Source organism: Anticarsia gemmatalis, chromosome 21 (assembly GCF_050436995.1).
Source record: "Anticarsia gemmatalis isolate Benzon Research Colony breed Stoneville strain chromosome 21, ilAntGemm2 primary, whole genome shotgun sequence".
Lineage (NCBI taxonomy): Eukaryota > Metazoa > Arthropoda > Insecta > Lepidoptera > Erebidae > Anticarsia > Anticarsia gemmatalis.
In genome coordinates this window covers 6,116,411-6,135,997 of record NC_134765.1, presented here as the reverse complement: position 1 = coordinate 6,135,997, position 19,587 = coordinate 6,116,411, and the positions used below count along the sequence as shown (strand labels likewise).

General features: G+C 33.0%; 1 protein-coding gene across 4 annotated transcripts; it reads right to left on the bottom strand.

Moving 5' to 3' along the window:
- Positions 1 to 808: 808 nt before the first annotated feature.
- Positions 809 to 18,442, bottom strand: LOC142982256 (uncharacterized). Of its 4 annotated transcripts, none has more exons than XM_076128676.1 (5): positions 18,324 to 18,440; positions 17,036 to 17,068; positions 16,695 to 16,947; positions 8,724 to 8,913; positions 809 to 3,366 (listed from the first exon to the last, which is right to left on the bottom strand). In XM_076128676.1, the coding sequence occupies exons 1-5, from the start codon at positions 18,402 to 18,404 to the stop codon at positions 3,225 to 3,227; spliced, it is 699 nt and encodes a 232-aa protein (XP_075984791.1). In that variant the 5' UTR covers positions 18,405 to 18,440; the 3' UTR covers positions 809 to 3,224. The 4 variants fall into 4 exon arrangements, with proteins under 4 accessions (XP_075984791.1, XP_075984794.1, XP_075984792.1 ...); XM_076128679.1 differs by having other exon boundaries at positions 17,050 to 17,068; positions 18,309 to 18,325; XM_076128677.1 differs by lacking the exon at positions 17,036 to 17,068 and having other exon boundaries at positions 18,324 to 18,442.
- Between the last annotated feature and the right edge of the window lie 1,145 nt (positions 18,443 to 19,587).

Here is a 19,587-nt window from a genome sequence, read left to right as displayed (position 1 = left end):
TTAGTCGGGTGACTAAGAAATCATTTAATTGTATCGTCATCATCAGTCTCATATGGATGTTCGAATCACTTCAAATATATCTTGAGCTGTTTGCATTCATCATTTCTGTTCTTTTATTTACTGATCATTTCCACTATTTCATCAATCCATTTTATCACAGGTCTTTCAACACTTTGTTTTCTCTCTCAGACAACAATTTGTTAGAGACCTACTCCTCCTGCTATTACCAAAATTAGACAGATGTCCTGCCTGCCCGCCTGCCCATACCTCCACTTGAGCTTTATTGTGCGAACTCCGATATTCTCTACGTTAGATTGATTTACTTTTGTCAGAAATCAGTACATAATTTCGCTATCGACGAATCTGCAAGTGCGGTATAAACTGATAATACCTTAAGGCATATTCTAATTTGTATAACAATGGCTAGGTTTCACAAGCTGTGAATGGACTTCTTTTCAGTTTGAGAAGGGTCAGCGAGTGGTCAGTCACGCCACGGGTTGACAGTCAAAAAACATAATACAGATATGGAAAAATATACAAATATTAATGGAATTTCAGATTACTATTTTCATGTAAATATACTTTATTTTATATTCACTTATGCTTGGCACGAACAAACTGGAGGACTGAAACTCTACATATCGACATGCCAATATTAGTGTTGCAAAATTTGAAGCGCTCTTTTGATGGCAAAATTATATTTTCAGAGGTAAAATAATAGTACTTTGCTGGAACGGAAAAAAAACTGTAATCTGTTTGATATATGACACTGTAAATAAATGTAGAATGGGGGTGAATAAAATCAATATATTTTCAAAATCTTTATTTGACTAGCCCTACTTTTTTACAATAAACAGCTGTGACTTAATCTAGAACAGTAAAAAAATACTAACACATAAAAGGAATAATAGAAACATAGTAAAACAGTATTAAAAAGGGTTTTCATTAATTGCACATACTTGTGTGGCAACTAAATGGAAGAATTCACGATTTGAAGTGTTTACTTATACTATTATTTACCTAGTTTATACAAACTATAAACTACTGGAATATTTTCTAGCCCAATCTTTTCCTGTAAATCTATCCTTTAATAAAAATAATCACTTTTCAATGGTAACTAAAGAACTAATCTCTAAATCTCTAAAGATAGATTATTGAGAACGGCTGTTAGGAATAACTAAACCATAATAACTGCTTCTAATCTTAAAATTGTCTTTTGTATGTATATTATTCTATACTTATATTTCATTTTGCCGCAAATTGACAGTGATTTGGTATATCTAAAACTAATCTGTATCTAGGTACACATCCATATTAATTATTATTAGAACACAATACCTATTTCATCGAATACCTACAATTAATACAATCGAAAATCCTAATTACACTTTTCCCGACCTGGGGATCGAACCCTTTAGCGGTCCTAACCGCAAATTGACGTTATGTTAATTGCTAACATTATAGTAGAGTTAAATTATAACAAATTTAAAAGCTTCTGTGAAACGGTTTACATGTGTTTGTTCGGCCATAAAATTTTAATACCAGTATATTAATAAAATGTATTTTATATTGTTAAAAGGTAACGAGTTTTCAAAATTATTAAGCTTTGGTAAAAATATTTTTTGTTCAATATGTTAGTTTTACGATGTATTGTCGTTGTCAGACCAAAATCATAATAATATTCGACGCAATGAAGATTTAAACAGACTATTTTCAGTATGATTACTTAGAAGTAAAATTAACATAATTTGGTTTCAAATAACATTAATTTTATCTTATTAATATTGTGTTATTTGTGGAACTCGGATTAGAGAACTCGAACTAAGCAAAAAAATATTCAAATAATTGTGTGTACCTTAATGTTCTTGTGCGAATTAAATTCAATAGACTGACATTTGGACGCCCACAAAAAATGTTTCCTTGACATACGATCGAGGCGTTTCTCAAGTCCCTGTAAGAAATTTCAACTCTGTGACAAAATTGTAATTTATACGACATTGCTTTCTTGTTTTGGTTTTAGAACCACTGTATTTTCTTTTTTCTTTCTTTTTTAAAAAGACAACTCCCGCACTAAGAATTGCTCTTGTGTCGCGGGGACTTTTACAAACATACAAACAACGGACACAAAGCACAACCAGACCCGAAACAATTATTCGTGGATCGCACAAATAATTGCTCCGTGTTGGAATCGAACCCACGACCTCCCGTTGCAGTGGTATCGGCGTGGCGACCTAAACCACTGCGCCACGGAGGCAGTATGTTTTATTAATACAAACAAATTAACTTAAATTATATAAAATTACATTAAAGTTTCTTCTAAAAATGTGCATGAAAAGCTTAAGTGTAAAATATGTATATTTGTTAAAAAACTAATTACTAATATTAATAACAATAGGTAACTTTTAATGCGCGCGTTTTAACTTAATTTAATTATTCATAATTAATTAAAGTATAATTATTTTAAATTGTATGAAAAACCTTAAATTATTAATCCATTGTAGGTAACTTAAGTATCATCACGATAGTTGATGTGGTATATTTTTAATTAAATATAATATTTTGTCGTTTTCCTCCTTTTAACTACAAATAACTTATTATTTAATATTTTTACAAAAGTATAAAAATATATTTAAGTATTTTAATTAGTTTCTATCGTGTCTTAATATTTAATATTTTATTTTACGTGTAATATTTGCTAATAACAGCTAAAACTTAAATAGAGCTCTCAGTCGTTATACCTATTTTTCTAACGTTTGAATGTATATTAATAATTGTAATAATTATCTGAATAACCTTGTTTTTCATATCACTATCAAATTAAAATTTCTTCAGTAGTTTAAGTAAACATGATTTTATATTGATTATAACAATCTATACAATAAAATACAGAAAATTAGTTTCTTTGACGTCCAGAATTTTATGTTCCTCAGCGAAATAAATTCAATAGACTGACATTTGTTGTTTTGTTAATTTTAACATTTAAAATGTGATGCAAAAATAATGCCTATGGCATCCACTGAAGAGGAGGACGCGCAAATCATATTTCAAAACAAAATTTCGCGAAAGCCTGTTGTCGATGCTGTGGGTACCTATATCAAAATTCAACAGGCGTGCGAACTAATTATTTCATTAACTTGAGCGTTTTTTCTATATTTGTCTGTCTAATTTCCTTTTACTATATCCTATCAGAGCTCTATATTTAGTCTTGTCTTTGGTGTACATTACTACGCGACGCCAAATTGCATGGTGTCGCAGCTTCTCCGCTTGCCAAGTTGATGACATAGCTGCGGCGAGCCCACGATGTCGCCGAGGAACACGCTCAGCAGGTAGAACTCCTTGGCCTGGTCCGGAGACCGCTTGTATTGGCTGGAATGAGAATTATAATATTAAGTAAATTTTAAATTTGTATTATTTCTACAGATAAGGTCCACCATGACTTTAGGATGGTTTATTTCTATAAAGTCACTAATTTCTTTATTTTAAGGATAATAACATAAATAACTAGTACAACTAAATTAATTACAAAACTAAACTATAAGTAACTTTTTACATTAAACTAAACTAGAAATAATTAACAAAATACAAAATATTTACAATTACACAATATTATTATATTAACAATATAAAATATGCATACAAAAGGAGTGCGTCAGGATGGTTAGATTAATTGGTACCATGTTTACATATGTAATATTCAACCTATTTCCGTATAGCATAGTACATATTACCGTCGATTGATTCCTCATATCACAAGATTCACGCATAACATTATACTGTTTACGGCTAGAAGATAAGAAATATAAACTTTCTAAGATCGGTAGATTGATGACAATGAGTGGTAACATAAAGTTACAAAATAAAACAATCAGATAAATGTCAATATTATCATATTATAATTAGCTACATCGAAAAGTTAAATCATAGTTTCTCTAGAGTAAAATAAAATTGTAAGTTACATTCGAATAAACAGACCCAGTATTGATTGTTCCAACTCAAAAAATCTCATCTAACTGCGAACAAAACAACGCAACATAGATGTAACAAAAGCCTTAACAATCGGAAGTGGTGCCTATGATACGACGTAAAAGCTCAGAAATGCGTTATAATATTCAAAAGGGTATGTGGATCAAAGAGATCTTAACACATGCCTTGAATACAAGTAAAGTCTTAGAAGAATTGATAAAATATATTCGAATATACTTCAAACTATATAACGTCTTAGGGATGCTCGGAATATTTATTATGTTACTGATTTTAAAAAAAGGCATATCCCGCACTACGAATTTATTGCTCTTGTGTCGCGAAGACTTTTACTAACATACAAACAACGGACACAAAGTACAAACAGACCCGAAACAATTATTTGTGGATCGCATAATTGTCCCGTGTGGGAATCGAACACACGACATTCCGACGCAATGGTAGCGCCGTGGCGATCGAAACCACTGCGCTACGGAGGCAGTCTGGGGTTGAAGTCATATTTGTTGGAAATTGTCCCGTGTGGGAATTGAACTCACGACCTTCCGACGCAATGGTAGCGACGTGGCGACCTGAATCACTGCGCCACCGCAGTGGAGTTGAAGTTTTATTTGTTAGAGTCGGTTTTAAAGTCGATAAATGACCTCGTTTTCTATGTCTATGACGGACGTAATACGCCTTTATACTAGTAGCCATGAAACCGCCTTATAGGTTCTAAAGCTGATATCATCATCATGAAAACTTGATGGTAAACTTTATCGTGTATTCTACTTTAAGATTGGCCGTCATAAGTTGGTTTTCGCTTGGTTATTAAGTTTTATGTTCTCCTTAACCTACACATATGATTTAAAGTCAGCAGACCGGTTGGCCTACTCCTGACACTTGAATTGGATTCCAATCGCGACGAATTCGAGTTTAAGACAAAATCTTCCTATTAAATTCCAAAAATAGCGTATGATCAGGCGCTGATTATTTTCATTTAAAGGCGCTGATTATACCCATTTTTTCTTTAAATGAAAATAATCTGAATGAAACCATCTTATTAGTGTTACTAGGACAATAACTTTAGTCATGCATTAGTTTGGAATTTAATAGAACTGTTTGACAGAAGCTCGATTTTAACACGATTGGAATCGAATTCGAGTGTTAGGAATAAGCCAGCTGAAGTCCATATACGGTGATGTACTCCGTAAAATGTAAATTCCAAACCTTAAAGTCAGAGCTTTGTAACAACCCTAATACATATCTTTCCCTTTGAAGTGATTGTGGATATGTATTATCATATTGTTTCTTTTCTTTTGAAGCCATTGTGCTTTGTAGGGACGGAACCTTTGTTGGATCTGAGTTATAACAATAATTGGACGATGGAATTTTTTCTCTTGGGCGTCGTACGTGTCTAAAAGAGTGTCGAGGGGACAATTGAATAGTTTTATGTTGAAACTGACGACTAGTGGAAAATATAGTACCACTAACTGTCACTTATCAGAATAAAGTATTATGCTGCCATCAATGTTCTATTTGAATACATATACCCTCTTATTCATATAAATATATTAAGTTATGAAAGGCTTATAAAGAGTTTTGTTTCTCTCACTCCTTAGCGAAATGAAAAAGAGAAAACATATTATAGTTGTTTAACTAAAATAGGTTCAAAGTGTGTTTATGATAAAGATGGATAGTTTTTAAACTCCTATTAAAGGCAAGTAGATCCTATGTGTAAAAATATATACGCTAGCTTTTCAAGCAACAAGTACAAAGCTACTACCTATATATAAAAACCCTGAGAGACATCGCCCGTATAGAGCTGCAATAGGCTAAATTGAAGGAATTGGTATTAACTTGATTCAATTTATTTATTGTCTCACCATGTGCGGTCTTAACAATTGCAAAATGCCACCCACTTGGACAGCACACTAAACATATTGGTATTTTACTCTATTAATCCTTTTTAGGCTTTCTGAGGGAAAAATTAAGAAGAATACGCTAATAGCATTACTAAGACTAAGATATTACTAAAATATTTCACTTTTCTGAGAATACGCGACAATATTCTATTCCGAATCTAAATTATTATACCCTTAGTTGATATAATACTCGATCCAAAAGCTAGCCGGTACCTACTTAAGTACTACTATACTGTCTTCCTAACTTTTTCATCTTTCTAAAGTCAATGTTCTATCAATTAATAACATAAGTCAATACTAGTGACTGTAAGCCACATGAGACTCAGTCATCACCTCATTATATTGTCATTGGCATTTTGAATCACTGTTGTTCTTCCTCAACGACGAAGAAAACGCATCAATCATCGCAAAGTTCATCAACACATAAACACAAAACCACTTAAATAACAGTTATTAGGGACAATCGCTATTCAATATGATGAGTTAACGCGGAAATACAACTCAATAACAATCTCTGTACCCACAAATTGACAATTGCTGTAAAACAAACTAACTTTAAACTCAAGATATAAAGTTTAAGTGTGATATTTCAATGTAATCTTAGATGCAAGGGAAACTGTACCTTGCTAAGATAAAATGAACTTTAGCACTACTAAAATAAGGTAAATTATTGCGTGGTTGTTGTGAAGGCTTAGAACAGTGAAAGTGTTTTGCGGTTGCATAACACCGGCTCACCTCGGACATCGAACGTAAAGTAGACGATAGTCTCCCATACATCAAATCATTTACTCATCCGATAGCCTTCAACGTTTCAAAGAGTGACCATTGGGAAACTTGCAAAAGAGCTCAAAGGTTAGTGTAGTACAGTAAAATGCTTCATTTTGTAATCCACGTTCGTGTCCAATTATAATAACATTTGACTGAAAGCGTATACGAAATACAGAAGGACGTTTTTTACGTTTCTCTACACGTTTGTAAATTTGATGATTACAGTCACATTACCTTCTCTTGTTGCGACATTTGAATTATGACAACTCTATTCATATCCGAGGCCGGGTGACACAATTCGACTGAATTTGAAGGATTTGTACATTAATCGTAATTTAATTCAATTTGCAAATTAGGTACACCTTGCAATTTGATTTATAATTTACCGGTGGATTAAATACTACAATAGATTAATTAATCATTATACATAGGTAATTGAATTATAGTCTTAATTAAAATTAGTTTTAATATATTTTTTAGCTGTGACTGAAAAGGCTAAGACCAAAATATAACGATTTGTCACACCCCTTTATATACACACCTTCTTTTACAATAAAACAGTACGTATAGTTTAAAGTTATAAAAACTAAAATTAAAATAAATTGCAAAAAAATGAAAAATTATGCAGCAAATAATTCTAATTCTATTAAACGAGTAATCTCATACATAAACAATATTTACCAAACATACAAAATTTACATACGACAATTCAATAAACAATTTCGCAATACCGCGTCTGGGTGACCACTCAGTGACCGGTTGCGTACGTATTACGTTGGTGTCCTACTTGCGTCGGACTACACAGCATTCCGACAGACGGTGTTGTGACCGACCACCGACCACTGACCTCCTTCCGACCATTCGTTCGCACAATTGGACGTGGCATTGAAAACATTTGAATAAAACATTATGAAATATTCATGGAAAACGCGACGGATGAACTGATGTGTCAAGGTCAGGATTTGTACAGGGGTTGGATACGCGTTGTTAATATTTAAGTCATGTTTGGAGAAGATAATGGGATTCTATTTTGTGATATCTGACGCTTGTTTGTTGTTTTGAACCTGTCAAGTCAAGCAAGATATAATTTTGTCAAGTGAGTTCCGTTTTAACAGTCTTTTACTTTTTAAGTCTAAATTTGTACCGGTTACTAAAATATTATAAAAGCGTGTTAGCACTCAAACATACTTACATCTGTGTAAGTTAGAAATTAAAACGATTAATTTGAAAAATTACTTGCTTGAATGTAATTTTAATATTCAATTACTTACATAAATATTTAATCAAAACTATTACCCTATCACGATGGTTGCAAAATAATTCTAGCTAGATAAAATTTAAATATCCCAACATTAATGAAAGCGATTTATATTAACGTGAGCTAATTCAGGAAAAGGGCGATTTAATCAATTAAATCTTAGATTAATCAGTTATCTTACGTCAGGTGACACCGTGACACTAACTGGCGTTATCTGATTAAATCAAACTTTCTCAATTGATTAAATCTCTCATAGCCCTTTGATGTTCAGCGAGTAGGATCCAGAAGTCGTTAACGGTGACAAGCCTAGTAATAATCATTAATATCTCCTGTACTTTAAAGACTTTGACGAAGTTGTTAATACAATACTCTCACTGCGCAAGAGTTAGTAGTCGTACGTGGAATAAGTAATCTTATGACTCACTTTTAAGATCCGTACTATGCCTACTATCAGTTTTACTCGACAGAAATTACAATTACTTAACTTGCATAAGTCTTACATTTAAGAAAATGAAACTTGTTATCTTCACTTACTAATCTAATTGAAATTTATATTTAAATAGATTAGAGCTTACTTATTCATATAATAAGAAATGCAGCTACTATAGAAACTTGCAGGAGTATATGTAAAGAATAGTAAGTATAAATCACGCATCTTCCCTACGACGGCGACGTAGCTCTTTTTCTTTTCCTTTGGAAGGAGTACGAGACCAAGAAAAATAACGTGTCTTGGCTTAAAATTAATTACATGATGCTTTTCTAAGAGATCACCAAGTCAATAATATCATAAGCTTAAAAATAAAAAAGAAAATTACCTGAAAACATCAGGCCAATCCAGCTGCTGCCTCGGCTGTGCCTGCGCCCTCGTAGCATAATGCGCGCACACACGCTCGAACACACACGCACGTGCACCGAACTCGCCAACGATGTACTTCTCCACTTCTGTCACGTCAAACGGCTCGGGCTCCAGCGTCAGCTCGCGACGGTTGCGGGACCGGTACGTCGCTAGAACATAGAGTTACGACATGAGGAATTACATGTGGAAGATCACGTATGCGTAGGCCTTGATGATGGAAAGTGTATTGCATGTTGGCGAATTTAGTTAGAATTTGATGAGTGACCTTTGTGTAGACTTACTAATATGGAACGTTGTCGATCAAATTTTAAAATCTTAAGAGAACTGAATTATGTCGCTAAAATAAAATATATGTATATTATCTTCTCTGCAAACATTCATCTTTAACTAAAATAGTATAAGTCCCGAAAAATTAACTTAATACTTATTAAAAATCAAATACGTAATAATACACTAAAAGACAAACAAAGCAAGGACAGAAAACATCAAAATTATTGTCAGAAAAAAAATATACGTATATTATGACGATGATGATTAAAATTCAGATATACAATTTAAAGTACCATAGATAAAAACCCAGTACTCAGATTACCAAACAACGTATTTTTCGTATATTATAGCAATTTACGCGGCATTACCTTTGATGCTCTCGTTCGAGTATTTCGTTACCGAAATCGTCAGTGCCGTGCAATTAAAACAGTTGCAAAAACTTGGATTTTAAAATCAACGAATCAACTGTCAAACGAAACTTGTGAATAAATAATGAGTGAAGGTTACAGCTGTTTGGAATAATAAATAAATGATGAATATCACAAAGGTATATTCCCGGTGGCCATTTATTTAATTTTAATGAAGATGAAACTACGAACAACTGGACAACGGACATATCTTTGTAGGTCAAGTATTTAAACCAAATATTACACAAGATTGAAAAGGATCATGAACTATTTGGGATAACGTTATCGAGTCGTTATCTACAGTTTTTTTTTATAGAAATCTGAACAAATCTATCAACAACCTTGATCAGATTTCAAAACACTTTTCCCAAACAATAAACATTGTGAACGGAATCAATGCGATAGATGGTATAATCAATCATTAGTTTATACAATTCTAATATGTACTTACTTAAAAAATCTAAAAAGGTCATTTAACAGTCTATATTTCGAGAGAGAGAGATTTCAGAATCTATATTTCGAGTAAGTAAATAACACACTAATCTATGAAAATTTTGCAAACCTTATAAAATATTTTTACACCTCACTACCATGATAAATGAATGCTTGAACGTGACTCTATGAAGAGATATTAATGAAGTTACTAAACAAAACAAAACACTCAAGCTCTTGCTCTAACTACTAAATAAAGTTATCAAAGAAAGCGCAAGTGAGTTATGTGAACTATTTTTTATCATCTAGCGGCCATTACTGAGTTAATTGTCGTTGCTTCGACCTAATTAGTAGAGCACTTTATCTCTGCCGCGATCCGATTGCCGGGAGACCAAAGTTTTTCTTTTAACGACAATTTAGGAAGAAAATAATCACTTGCTGAAAATAAATGCGTTTAAGTTTAAAAACTTTGATGGGCTTAATTTTTTGAAGAATGTTTGAGCATTAATTTCTTAGTTAGGTCAGTTGTCCTCTTGAAAAAACGGTTTTCACATACTAACCGGTTAGCCATGCGGACTCCTTTTTTATTTTTTTTACAAAATCCGTGTTTAGGCTGTACAAATATATACTGTATCACTCACAGTTTTAATAGCAAATTCAAAATGTCATGCATCACTCTTCCCTTTTAACGTAAGACCTACGTAACAAACCTTCCAGACAATACCAAATGACCAAATTATGTAATACAATCGACATTTAAGATTTAAAGAACAAAACACTTGCAACGCGGTCAGTGAGCACACACGTAACATACGAATGTCCGAGTTTCAAAGTAATATAACTATATAAATAATATTGGAAAACTTACACGACACACACATTTGATTCCAAACTAAGCACAGAGCTTTATTATGGTAAGCAAATAACAAATAAACATACTTATATACTTCTAAATACATACTTCTTAAGATAAATTCACAACCAGACTCGTGCTCATCATGCAGAAAAAGTACCCTGGTGGGATTCGAACCCACTTTATTGCGGCGATGTGACGACTTTAACGATTTCACCAAACGAGCAAGTATAGAAAATTAACAACCATATAACGTCTACTATTCGATGAGAAGTCGTTGACTACTCGTTGACTTGAAGTAGTTATAAATATGACGGCTTAACGCGAAGCCGACACCTTTGATTAATACCTTTGTTACGAAGCTGCTTGCATTAACTTATAGAGTGTAAACTATGAATATTCATTATTCTTTCTAAGAAACTGTACTGACGGATTATGATTAAGTGGCGAGTGATCGATGGCTAGCGTTAAGCAATGTTGTCGGTGTTTGTTTTTGGATGAGTGACCACTTAAGTTGTTATGTTTTATACGCGTTGTTATGTAAATATAGTCAAAATCTAATCTTTAAGAATTATTACATTAACGTCTAATTCTACCGAGTTTTAGACCGCCAAACTGAAAGGTAGATCCAATGGGAAAAGCTGGCGAGAAAATCTTTACTTTGAAATCGCAAACCAGTTTTTCTTGTGCATTGTATCAAAGATTAATTGAAAGAGACAATCAATAGATAGTAATTTACAAAACCAATCTTCAGAAACAAATAAAATAAAAGCTTTGTACACAAATTAATTAACCGAATTCTACAATGAATCCATTTACATTTGGCTCCAAAACACTGTGAAAATGGGCTAAATAGAAGAAGTAAAATTGGATGGATTATCCGGAGAGCTTAGCGCGACAGTCTTGGCAAAACGCCGGGATGAAACTAGACCAAAATAAAGTACCTAACTAACTCACGATGAAGGAAAACTGGGAGAATCTTTTGACTTGCTTTAAGCCTTTCGACAGTCGAACTTTTATTTATTGGAGAAATAGAGGGAAGTTTCACCACTGTTAATATGGAGCTTATCGTTTGGAACCACTGTATGCTGGTACCGTTTTGTTTGGTGTTCAAAGAATATTGGGTTTTGTTTTATCGTTGTATAAATGACAAGTGACGTCACGGGTGGTTATAAAACCATGCATAGAAAGTAGTCTGTCAAACTGTTTTATGTCGTACACAACTTAAAAGGTCCTTACTTAATCATAGGTATTATTACAAAAAAAATACACGTTTCTGTATTTCTATTTACTTACTTCTATTTAAAAGTACTTATAAGTCTCCATTCCCCATTATAAATGAGAAATTTCTTAAGTATACTTAAATAACTGCTCGCTAAAAACAATTAAAATTTAATTACGTTAAATCTAGATTTGTGTGAAGTCTGCCTCGACTGCAGCAAGTTTAAAACTTATCGCCGGTACCAAATAAGACAACTTTGCATTACTTAGCCCAACTTTAAATGATTTAACTAAGTAAATACCTGACATGAGTGAGTGAATCATAAGAAACTTGGCAGAAATTGCATAACTGTAATAATATGGAGACAAACTGGAGTGAAAACCACAGAATGACGTCATTGAAATCGAAATCTCATTACAAAATCAGGTATCCAAATTCATACACCCACTTTCGATCGTAGGGATGTTTTAGTTTAGCCCTAATCTCAAGGTATGGAAATACTTTTTCCTAGTAGTATAGATTAGCTAAAAATGATTTCAAAATAAACATCGCAGGTTTTAGATTATGATTGCGTATGAAGAAACGTTACTAGTTAAATCAATTGGCTATCCACAAATACTACTACAGATAATAACCTTTCTTATTTAAAGACACCTCCCGGTCTTATAAATGCTCTTGTGTCACAGGGACTTTTACAAACATACAAACAACGGACACAAAAATACAACCATACCCGAAACAATTCTTATTTGTGGATCGCACAACACATTTGTTCCGTGGAATCGAACCCTCGACCTCCTGACACAATGGTAGCGGCTTGGCGACCTAAATCTCGGTGCCACAGAGGCAATCTAACAGGTGATGTACAGAAGGTCTTTCATAGACCTCTAAATTTCGAGTAAAGGTTAGAAATATGTAGAAATGTAATAAATATCATGTTCTCACATAAATCATAGTTCAATAGCATTAGTAACCAGTCAGTGCATCTGTCAGATGAGTCTCAAGTGGACGCGAGCATTTATCAACGTGCAATAGTGCTAGTTGCGCGAATGTCGAGCAATATATCAGTCCATGTCACAGCGCATACGTGCGCGAACTTTTGTACTGTAGTGTACGGTTTCATAGTGTAGTGCTTTGTACTGTTTCTAGAAAAAGGCCGGAATTGCAAGCTATTGTTGCAAGTGGTCAAATTATTAAATAAAGGTCTATTCTATTTATATATATACGTACATAGAAAATATCAGTATATAGACAGTTTTACTTGTAGGGGTAGAAAGCAACTAAAGAACGCCACTTGGTAGGATCGTTACAAACTTCCCATGCCTCATATATATCGATATATTTTATGTTGTCATACAGGGCCGCCGATTACGAATTCTACGCAAAATGCAAATCAAACTAGTCAAAATTTGGGCAAAATGCAATTCATAATGGCAACGGTGGTTATGGCCTAATTTAATTACTAAAGATCAACAAATTAGCGTAATGTTTTATCAAACGCCTATTAATTAAATTTGAATTTATACTACTGAAACTGTCAGTAGCTCAGTCTTTGATATCAAAACTACTGAATTTTAATTAAATCTAACTTTAAACAAACGAAAATATACCAAAGTTGTGAAATGAGCCACCCCCGAGGGACGAGATCTCTTTACTTAACACACGAAACGGAAAAAGCCGCGGGCAACGAGCAGTTTATTTATTTAATAAACTTAATCAATTTATTTCGGGCATTTTTTAATTGAATCTTGTACTCAAATTAATTCTGTCGACGTTGTTTGAAAGTTTAAAGGTACAATTTTAACGAAATGAAAACGCTGGCCGGTTTTAACAGTGTTTATTTTCGCTAGTGATGGAAACGTGGGGCTGCCATATACGTAGCCAATCCTATTATGTTCTCTGCAAACTACCCCTAGGGTAAATATTTCAAACTGATTGGAAAAAAGGTTTAATATGAAACGTTTGTAGTTCGATTTTTTTTTATTTACATAATAGCCAGTTGCGTCAATACCCGCTTGTAAAAATATTTATGAGACATCATAAAATAGGCACCAATATTTAACCGAAATTAGAATTATTTTTTCTGGCTAATAACTAGATACCAATGGCTAAATATTTTAACACATATTGTTGAAAAAAAATATTACTGTTCGGGTATTGTTGTTTCGAATATTTTAAAACGTTAGTTAGAGAGTAAAAGTATAATAGTTAAGAGAGGCTAACCTCTGTAGCTATCTTCATTCTGTGGCTTCACATTTCAAGTAATCCGAAAGTGAGATTGTGTGTTACGCTTGCGATCATCTGACGGATTAATTGACTTCCATATTATCAAAACAGATAATAGTATTTTTTTTTATATATTAAAGAATAATAAATATACAATAAAATTTAAGCCTCACCTGGACTCAACGAGTAGGAAAACTTTTTGAAGAAGTTTGTTAATTTCACACTGGCAACTATAAAAGGAAAACCTACGAGCTGCACCGGGAGCTCGTAATCGCCCACTTCACTAAAAACATCCTCACAGAAATTAACTAATAGCAGTACTAATGGTAGTAAAAACTTAATTTTATTGCACTTCATCGTTAAGTAATCGACTAAACTAGTTTTATATCAAAAAGAACAATAAAAAAGTTATGCCATAAAACAATAGAAAAAAAAACTGAATTTAAATTTGGAATGGTCGTTTCATTACGCGCGGTAACCGCGGTCAATGGTACTCGTATTCAACTAGTCAGTAGAGCGGTTAAGATTGTACTGCAAAAGCTCTCTTACGTGAGAAGGAACGCAACGCCTTCTCTCCGCGTACTTTATGCTTATGTAATGATTATGTGGGTCAATCATACTCAAGTGGTGTAGTGGGTAATGAATTTAAATGATGACAACTAGCTTGAAATATTACTCAGATCGTTTGAAATATTGCTTGCAATTCAATTGAGTGTTTGCGATAAGAAATATGGTATTCAATGTTTCGATTTACAAGAACAAGTAAACACGTACCTACGGACAATTTATCGAGTCGACTTTTCTCCGATTAGTAGTGGTCAAAGAACGTTTAATTCATAATAAATATTATTATTTAATTAATATCTATTTATAATGGATTAAAAATGTGTTTTATTCATAATCTTAATTGTTACCGCGCGAAAGACGTTGTCATACTGATTCCATAGACCTTCGTATAGGTAGTAGTTTCCGTAAAATATAAGTATAAGCAGAACTCATTATGTTATACATACTTTATCTTTTCTGTATTAAGGTGGATATTTAGATACGTTTTGAAAAATCGACAGTTATCTAGCGACAAGGGATCTCGGGTCTGGGCGGTAGTGTATACGACTGACACATCAAAGCGAGCAATGAAAGCGGAAAAACAATGAACTACCACTAAAATCTTTACTAATATTATAAAGCTGAAGAGTTTGTTTGTTTGTATGAACGCGCTAATCTCAGGACCTACTGTTCCGATTTAAAAATTGTTTCAGTGTTAGATAGCCCATTCATCGAGGAAGGCTATAGGCTATATAACATCACGCTACGGCCATTAGGAGCGGAGTCGCAATGAAAAATGTTACAAAACGGGGAAAATTATGACCTATTCTCTATTCGGTGACGCAAGCGAAGTGGCGCGGGTCAGTTAGTATTAATATGTTTAAATAGACACCTAATAAACCTATTATTATACCTATTGTTCTAATACACCTATCATATAACTATTAGTTAGTTTATGAGATTATTCATCGTACGATTACGACAACTTTTATTTATATTGACAGGTTACTAAGCCAAGGTCTCTCCTGGTTACATCGGTAATCAGTTGGTAAACCCAAATGACACAGCGAACTACAAATTGAATATATTTATTTAATAATAATCATAACTAATGAAATATGAAATTCATTTTAAATTATAATTTATTACTTTGATATTTTAAAAGGTATTATTCAATATTTGTCTATTAAGTATAATTTATTACAATTGGATGGTAATTTATTTAAAATATTCTATTAAAATGTCAAATAGACTATGACTATCAATAAAAAAACAACATATTTATTTTATTTACTAAGTATTACAAATAATTTGTTTTTAAATATGTATATAAATCATAAGTATAAATTCGTTAAAATTAAAAACTCTGATTTTACTGTACAAAAAAATTGTTGCGGATTAATTCCATCGGCACACAAAAATTAAAGTATTGCGACATTATGTGTCATACGCCAAATACCAAATTAATTTCAATTATTGCTAAACAATGTTTATTTATTTTACCACCATTAGTTATACTGACAATAATATATTATAACTTGTTAAACACGAACGTGGTCAAAACACACTAATTAACTATACCGTTCCCGAAGGATGTGGACCAATTATCCTAATCTCCTGAAGGGACAGCTATTATTCCCACTAGCTTCCGATACAATAGCTAACTAGGTCAAGATAAATAAAAACAAAGTACATATAAACGAAGTACATATATAAAGAATTATCTCTATAAGTATATATTTAGGAAAATATAGGCATGTTTATTAATTATTTGCTTAGCATAATACAAGCTCTGCTCAGTTTGGAATCAATTGACCGTATGTGAGTTGTCCAGTGATATTAATTTTATTTTTTAAAGTTCAACCATTTAAATTAAAAACTAAAAGAGCACAACTCATATAACAATCACAATAAGTCTTGTGCCCTTTCCAAATTGGGTATTCAATCAAAAGTGCAAGTGATTTTTATAATTACCTGGGCTTAAAGCATACGACAGCTTCTTAACAAAATTGGTGAGTCGGACCGCCATGATAATGAATGGGAATCCCACCAACTGCACCGGCAATTCAAAAGAGGTTTCTTCCGTAGAGCCTTCCATTAAACAATCGAACAAAAGCAAAGACAACAGAGTCCAAATGTAACACACTTTTTTTATTTCCATTTTGAATCGTTCGAATTCGAATCGCTGTTCGTTTAAAAACAAATTACTTTTTAATCGCACCAAATCCTATCAAGGTTTTAAAAATCGAATATAAAAAATCAATTAACACTTGTATCTCTATGCAGTCTATAACACAACGACCTTTATGGATTACCGCGTAAAACTGACCGTGTCGAACACTGGCCACCTAGACGGGGTTATTAGTTACGACATAATCAATGCAGTTCGTGCCACATTACTAAATCATCGGTCATAATATCTAATGTCAGCTGGTATAACAAGTTCGGAATATTTCGCAAAATGTATATTAGCGGGAAAATACGTGCCAGTAATAGTTTGATGCTACTGGCTACCAATTTGTTAGCTGCGAACAATAAAATTATATTACAATGTTTTATGCAGGAACTTTGTAAATTGGAACGAATATGGAACGACAATTTGAAATTGTTATCGATTGCCGCCAATTAAGACTGCGGGTATTTAGCTATTTCATAACATTATAGAGTAAAATGTATTTTATTTGATTTTAAATAGACTATGTGTATTATAAAACCTTCTAACTAGTTTGTATACATTCATTAGCTAATTGTTAGGTTAAGCTGATTAGGTATTTGCGTACATTATGTAAATTAGTGTAGTAACGTATGCCTATTTGAAATTGAACTAAACAGTTTAGCGCAGATTTTCGAGATTTCTATTCGAATTGTAAAGGATTTGTATCAATTACAGGGAGAATTAAAAAAGTTTAATAGATAAATAGAAAAGATATTATTCATTTTGGGGCCAAATATTCCAAAAATTTTGGCCGACAATGAGTTTCAGAAAACTCGACTATAGGACAAATATAGATATGTTTTTTATCTATTGTTCAATGATAAGTGTCATATAACAATACATATTTTACAATCAAAACATTTACAATCCGGTAGTATTTTCTTTTCCGCGTTACCAAAAATAGCCGCATTATTTAACCATAATACAATGAAGCAATGTATTTTGAAACAGTGGCAGTCAGCGTATATTGTTTAACATAATGACTATTACGTCACAAGTAAATAGTTCTCCCATCATTGTTTCTTATTGAGGTCAGGATTTTCACACAATTTTCAAAAACGTTAGCCTTTTCACGTGATTTGGTGATTTCTACAGGACTTCCTAGTGCCAAAATTACCACTTAATTCTTGTGATAGTCTTAGGAAATTAATTTGAATAATGATTGCACTATTTAAATTAATTTCCTAAGATTATCACAAGAATTAAGTAGTAATAACTATTGAGTTAAGACAATTTTGCGAAATAATAACCCAACACTTGAAAATTTGATATTGGAATTATGATAGGTCAATAATTAAGTTTTAAAAAAATATATATTCTTGCAGCATCACATTACAAATCACAAATATATAATAAATTTACGAAACAACAACATTAGATATACTGACACAGTAAGCAACTAGTTCACAAGGCGAACATGGAAAGTGATTGGCGCACGCGCACCCGGCACGCAACAAACCGTGCGTCATAGACTCCGCGCGCGAACACTACTAGGAGAGACTCAGAAACATGATACATCTGTGGACTATAGGCTTTACCCCTCCAGACATGTCTACGGTAATAGCTTTAACCATTAAGCAATATCTACTTGAATGTCAGACTGATAAGGTTGTACAATCCGATGACGACATCGGCTAAATTCCGAAATCGGCTAACGCAGTTTTAATTCCTAACTAAAGGAAAAAGAACTAGAATTACTGTATTCCGACAAGTTAGCAGAGAACCTTGGCATGTACGATTATAATTATGATTACCTTATTCTGTGAATTTGCAAAATCTAGTAGCTATACATTGGTTACTTGTATCTGCTTGCTGAATATTATCTGTGGGGCAGTCGCATCATGAGGTCCCGTGTTCGATTTCCGAGTCGGCCAAATTGTTACATTTTCTTTATGCGGTATTTTAGTATATTTTTCAATAGTAAGTCAAGTAATGTGCCCGGTATATGGCCATCGGTTCGCCTTCTATAGGATGAGACTAACACTGTTAATGGCAAAAAGAGTGTGTATTATACGCACATTACGCACCTCTGTTCACATATAAAAATAAGAACGTTTACTCGTAAACATTTTATTTTTTTATTTCTCGAAATCCGTGAGTTTGGTGCTCAGCAAAATTCCACACCGTCGATCAAATGCAGAATACATTCTTAACTCACTTTTGTACACCAGTAAGTCTGAGGAGAAGCATAAACGCACTCGCATTAGAAGTAGAATGATTACGATGCACTGAATACACCAATTTTAAAAGCATTCGATCAGTTGCATGCTTCATAATATCTTCTAAGGATATGAAAATAACTTATCAATATATTAAATCATCAATAGTCATCATCATTAACTTTAACCATGCACTAATTTAGTCTTAAAAATCATTTTCTCAATTTCCGGAGTAAAGATAAAAACATCAAACCTTTTACAACCGTAATCCTGGCGGTAAATCCGCACGTCAAAGTAAAATAAAATAGCTAAATAAATTCCCCTTCATCGGATTAAGTCTTTCAATGATTTACTCCCGGAATTTAAGAGGCACTGGTGTAATTTCGAGATATCAAATAACTTTTGAACTGAGCACAGTCTCAGATGCAAGCTGAAGCTTTATTTTCACACAATGGACCGCAACTGAACCGAAAAGAGATTTCGAAACGGGAGC